This window comes from Rhinopithecus bieti, unplaced genomic scaffold (assembly GCF_001698545.2).
Source record: "Rhinopithecus bieti isolate Rb0 unplaced genomic scaffold, ASM169854v2 scaffold_74680, whole genome shotgun sequence".
Taxonomy (NCBI): Eukaryota; Metazoa; Chordata; class Mammalia; order Primates; family Cercopithecidae; genus Rhinopithecus; species Rhinopithecus bieti.
This window is the reverse complement of record NW_016828033.1, coordinates 906,002-911,985: the sequence shown is the minus strand read 5'-3', so window position 1 is coordinate 911,985 and position 5,984 is coordinate 906,002. Positions and strand designations below refer to the sequence as shown.

At 44.1% G+C, this 5,984-nt stretch overlaps 1 protein-coding gene across 1 annotated transcript in view; it reads left to right on the top strand.

Moving 5' to 3' along the window:
- Positions 1-3,425: 3,425 nt before the first annotated feature.
- SLC7A8 (solute carrier family 7 member 8) overlaps positions 3,426-5,984 on the top strand; it is a 64,465-nt gene continuing 61,906 nt past the window's right edge. The window contains exon 1 of the mRNA XM_017864201.1: positions 3,426-4,545. Within this exon, the coding sequence (XP_017719690.1) occupies positions 4,395-4,545 (151 nt within the window). The 5' untranslated portion in view covers positions 3,426-4,394. The remainder of the gene's footprint in view (positions 4,546-5,984) is intronic.

The following is a 5,984-nucleotide window of genomic DNA, read 5'->3' as shown; positions in this document are numbered from 1 at the left end:
GCCATTCTCCTGCCTCAGCCTCCCGAGTAGCTGGAACTACAGGCGCCCGCCACCTCGCCCGGCTAGTTTTTTGTATTCTTTAGTAGAGACGGGGTTTCACCGTATTAGCCAGGGTGGTCTCGATCTCCTGACCTTGTGATCCGCCCGTCTCGGCCTCCCAAAGTGCTGGGATTACAGGCTTGAGCCACCGTGCCCGGCCCTAATTTTTAGAATCTTTAAAATAACTGCCTCGTCTGCCCAAGATACTACATGAGGAGGAAAAAATTGAGATATTGTTCAGAAAACCATTTTTAGTCTATAAAACACTATTTAAATGTAGAGAATAGAATAAAAATATAAAGTCAAATGCAGAATAGAGTAATCCCAGCACTTTGGGAGGCCGAGGCGGGTGAATCACGAGGTTAGGAGTCCGAGACGAGCCTAACCAACGTAGTGAAACCCAGTCTCTACTAAAAACACAAAAATTAGCCAGGAGTGGTGGCAGGCGCCTGTAATCCCAGCTGCTTAGGAGGCTGAGGCAGGCGAATCACTTGAACCCAGGAGCCAGAGGTTGCAGTGAACCGAGAGCCGAGATCGCACCACTGCACTCCAGCCTGGGTGACAGAGTGAGACTCCGTTTCAAAAAAAAAAAAAAGTGTTCAAAATCGAATAAACACTAGTTTGTAATTTTTTACAGATTTTTGTCAACATATTACACCAAGGCTTTTCTTTCTGCCTTGTGTTCAATGTTAGTCACATGGAATTTTGACACAAGAGTTTATGTCACAAAAAGATTCCAACCTCAAGAGTGGCACTTAACATAAATAATGATCCCTTTGAAAGTGGGGAGATTCCTTTCCTAGGTTTGTTTGTTTGTTTTGGTTTTGGTTTTTTTTTTGAGATGGAGTCTCACTCTGTAGGCCAGGCTGGAGTGCAGTGGTGCGTTCTTGACTCACTGCAAGCCCCACCTCCCGGGTTCACGCCATTCTCCTCCATCAGCCTCCAAAGTAGCTGGGGCTACAGGCGCCCGCCACCATGCCCGGCTAATTTTTTTGTATTTTTAGTAGAGACGGGGTTTCACCGTGTTAGCCAGGATGGTCTCGATCTCCTGACCTCGTGATCCGCCCGCCTTGGCCTCCCATAGTGCTGGGATTACAGGCGTGAGCCACCGAGCCCAGCCTGGTTTGGTTTTTCTAAAGACAGGGTCTCACTTTGCCACCCAGGCTGGAGTGCAGTGGTTCGATCTCGGCTCATTGCAGCCCCAACCTCCCGGGCTCACACGATCCTCCCACCTCAGCCTCCTGAGTAGCTGGGACTACAGGCGTGAGCCACCACACCCAGCTAATTTTTGTATTTTTTGTAGAGATGGGGTTTCACCATATTGCCCAGGCTAGTCTTGAACTCCTGAGCTCAAGCACTGCACCTGCCTTGGCATCCCAAAGTGCTGGAATTACAGTCATGAGCCACCATGCCCAACCCCTTTCCTATATATTACATTGCACCAGTAATAGATGGTAATAAGCCACTTATAAATTCCAAATGCTAAAGAAATAGAAATACTAATCTTCAGCAGCTCTTCCTTTTCAACTTGTGCACCTAGTACCACTGTATTCCAAGAATGTATTTGATCCCATAACCCCCTTAACTTCTTAGTTCATAATTTGAGAGGGAAAGCTTACCTTATTGTTATCAGTTTGCACTGGTTTTAGCAAGAGACCTCAAATTCATCACATTCATGTTTTATCCCACATTAAGTCTGCATCATATAAAGTAGAACTACCAAACATTACTGAAGGACCTCACGTTTGAGAAGCAGAAGCATTATTTGTTTTATACGATGATGTTGAAATCTGAGCAGAAGTCTTCAAAACTGAATGTTTACAAATTAATCCACCAAATTTTCCCTCAGTGCTTTCTAAGGTTGTCAGGAGAGGCTAGAGGCAAATTCAACATTTTTTCATTTCCCATGACTCATTCCCTCCTATGGAGTTTTGTGCTATATATTCCCTGCCTTGTCTGGAATTTTTTGTTTGGTGTTTTTTTTTTTTTTTTTTTTTTTTTTTTTTTTTTTTTTTTTTTTTTGCTGAGCCTTTCAATTTGCTGTATCTTGAACTAGCAAAAGGAGGAGAGGAAGTTCCTCCCAACCTTTGAAACCTCTTAATACTTGCTGAGTGATCAAGGGGGCAGATGACTGCTGATTGAACTTTACCCCATTTGAAAAAGGTTTTGCTACGATAGCTCAACCAACCTCATTTTAAGGAATTAAGTATTTATTTTCCTTAAAACCTAAAATCTTTTGGAACATTTTCCAGAAAGTGAGGCCAAATTTCTGTAGTTAGAGGTCAGTTTGGGGGAACTTTATTTTTTAGGCCCACTTTAAAATTAAATAATTTTGCATAATATATTTAATAAGACTAAAATTAACTTTATTTTAGACTTATAGTGTTGTCCACTATATTGCTTCATACTGTTTTTTTGAAATACTTTACAATTATAAATAGACATTGTTGCTGTCACCTTAAGGCAGCAGTTTCTGAGTGAAATTCTTCAGGGAAGTGGAGGCATAATTTCAATATGGTAATAAGACAGTTATTCTAACATCAATAAGTCTGTTTCATGATCAGCGATGTACTCATAATTCCTCGTGTGTGCTTTTCAAATAGTTTATAGTGCAAAAATATTAGAAGTTGCAGAACTGCAGTTTGAGTCATTTTTTTTTAATGTTTCAGCCAGCCCTAAATAAGAGCTGTGAACAAGGCTACCTGGTGATTTTGTTTTTTATCTTTTTGTATGTGCATGTGGTTATTCTGGCTTTTTGTTTTGTTTTGTTTTGTTTTTGAGACAGGGTCTTGCTCTACCTCCCAGGCTGGAGTGCAGTGGCGTCATCATAGCTCACTGCAGCCTTGACCTCCTGGGCTCAAGCAATCCTCCAGCCTCAGCCTCCTGAGTAGCTAAGACTACAAGGCTTGCACCACTGCACTCGGCTAATTTTAAAATTTTTAGTAGACAGGGTCTCGCTCTGTTGCACAGGGTCTCAAACTCCTGGGCTCACGTGATCCTTCCCCCCTCAGCCTCCTAAAGCGCTGGGATTACAGGCGTGAGCCACCGCTCCGGGCGATTTTGTTTATTCTGTACTCTTAGTAGCTCACAATTACACTAAAAGAACCTTTTCCCCATTGTTAATGCCTTCCATTTCCCTCCCCGACCCGTCGATTCCCCCTGTTTTTAGGAAACCGGAAGATGTCTCTTCAACGTTCTCTCCTGTATTCTCAAATGATCTAGTCCTAAATATTTTAATACATTTGGCTAGTTTATTTCTGATGGCATTAAAAGTATCTGCACAACTGTTCCCTTATTTATAAAGCTCACAGATGTTGTATGACCTGTAACATTATACTAGCTAATGAGCTCTCCCGGAACAGTTGACGTGGAAGGAGTTTACTTCCACTTGGTGGCAAGGAGAAAGATGGAGAAAGCGAGAGACGATTGCAAAAGGAAATAACTTAGTCCATTTTCTCAGTGCTGTTTGGGGGCTCTGCGCTAATACTTCAATTGCAGAGGAGGGAGGAGACGAGACTGAGGATGGAGAGGAGCAGAGGAGGTAGGGGCGGAGCCTCGGCGGGCGAATAAAACCCCTCGCTAAAGAGAAGCACGTTAGTGTGTGGAGAAGCCACTCTCCCGAAACCCGGAGGGATGGGGCCGGCTGTGCAGTAGAACGGGGATCGAAAAGAGGAAAACAAGCGCACGAAGAACAGCGAGAAAGAAAAGGACATCTGGGAAAGGCGGAAGCAGAAGACGGGGAAGGGAAAAGAAATCCATAGCAGGTGGAAACCAGATCTAGAGCAACACGGTCAGGTTCACAGTTTGTTTTTCTGGAAGAGAAGAAAGTACCTGAGGATTGCCCTTTTTTCCTACCGTTAATGAAAACTACTTTTGTCTTTATCATAAAAGAAAAAACTAAGGGGAGGTAAAGGCAATCTCCTGTTTTATTAGGGGGAGAGGTGAAGGGAAATCCAGGCTCTCTTTTTGAAGCTCTGGAATAAACCACTGCCTGGTGCACACAGCAGTTTGAACCATCCTGGTTTCTGAAGACACATCCCTTTCAGCAGAATTCCAGCCGGAGTCGCTGGCACAGTTCTATTTTTATATTTAAATGTATGTCTCCCCTGGCCTTTTTTTTTTTTTTTTTTAAGCAACACCTTTCTTGTTTGTAAACACGAGTGACCAGAAAGTGTGAATACGGAGTAGGAATATTTTTCGTTTTCTCTTTTATCTGCTTGCCTTTTTTAGAGGGTAGGAGTGGTTCCTATTTCGGAAAAGGACGTTCTAATTCAAAGCTCTCTCCCAATATATTTACACGAATACGCATTTAGAAAGGGGGGCAGCTTTTGGAGGTTGCAATCCTACTGAGAAGGATGGAAGAAGGAGCCAGGCACCGAAACAACACCGAAAAGAAACACCCAGGTGGGGGCGAGTCGGACGCCAGCTCCGAGGCTGGTTCCGGAGGGGGCGGAGTAGCCCTGAAGAAAGAGATCGGATTGGTCAGTGCCTGTGGTATCATCGTAGGTGAGTTCCATTCCTTCCCGCCGACCCCTCCTCTCCCCTCTGGTGGTCCTCCTGTGAGATCTTAACCCTTCGAGAGCATTGTTGTTCTTCCTATTCCTTAAAAAGGATTGTCAGTCACCTGAGCTGTAACCCATCTCCATTGGTCAAGTTTGAGAGGCATAGGAAATACATCATACATCTCTTCCTCCAAACCAGGCAAAGATTCTGCCCAGTGTTCATGGAAGGGAGCAAATCGTGGTCAGAAACCTGACTCATGATTAGCACTGCCTGGGAACTCCTTAAAAATACAGCTCCTGGTCCCTACACTTGGAGGTTCTGGTTCAATAGGTTTAAGGTGGGACTGAAGAATCTGAACAAGTTTTTATGCAGCTATTCTCCCCAGGCTGAGGATGGGCTCTTAAGGCATATTTTGCAGTTTCATGTTAAATGAAACTATGGGATAGGTATTAAAAATAGCAACATTAATGCCCTGCCTTTTTATTTTAGCGTTTTCTGCCTTATGCAGCACTTCTACTGTATGAAGTAGCTGTGACAGGGCTGTTATTCCCATTTCACAGATGGGGAAGTTATGGAAGAAAAGGGGACAGATTGTGCCTCTCGGTAAATGGAGAGTTTGCCGTTTCTCTAGTTGCCTGGTGGAGTCCACCTGTCTCTTAACAGCCACGGAGGACCTGGTGAGGCTCTTAGAGGGAATCAGGAGTAACTAGAATGTGTAGAATGTGGAGTTGAGGAGGAATTGATGGGTAAAATATGTGTCCTAGCTGGGAGGTGCTGAAGGTGGGGAACCTGGGTGGCCCCAAAAGTGCCAGTGCAGGCCACTCAGACCCCCTGGCTGTACTTTGCAGGGCAGGGGCCCCAAATACAGCTTCGTCTCTAGACAGCACATCCTCTTTCCAGAGAAGCCTTAGAGATGGATGGCAGGCAATAAGCTCACTATTCCTGCCCTCACTTCAGAGTAAGATATCGTTCTGCTATCTTTGGTAGAGGGCTTCACTTTCTTCCCAGAAGAAGGAGTGCAGGACAGTCAGGCATAGATATGCTTCTTTGTCATCTCTCCAGAGTTCCTTTATGAAAGCTCATTGTGTCCGGGTGCCCCTGAACCAGTTTCTCTGGCTGACGCCATGTTCTATGCAATAGCTCAGAGATATTTTGGCATCTGAGCAATAGTGACACTGGAGAACACTCTTGAAGTCAAATAAAATCAGTACAGTATTCAGATAATCCTCTTCACCTCCACACCTGGAACTTCAGTGACCAAGCTCTCTTCAGTCTCTTTCTAAAATGAAATCCCATACCCCCACCTCCTCCCACCCTCTGGAATCCTATTTTATGTGATTCTCTGACTCTGGGAAGTTTTCCAGGCCATCTACAGTTATAAGAAAGATAATGTTCTAAGAAAATTATAGTCATGATCTGAATCTCTCTTTACTTTTCTCATG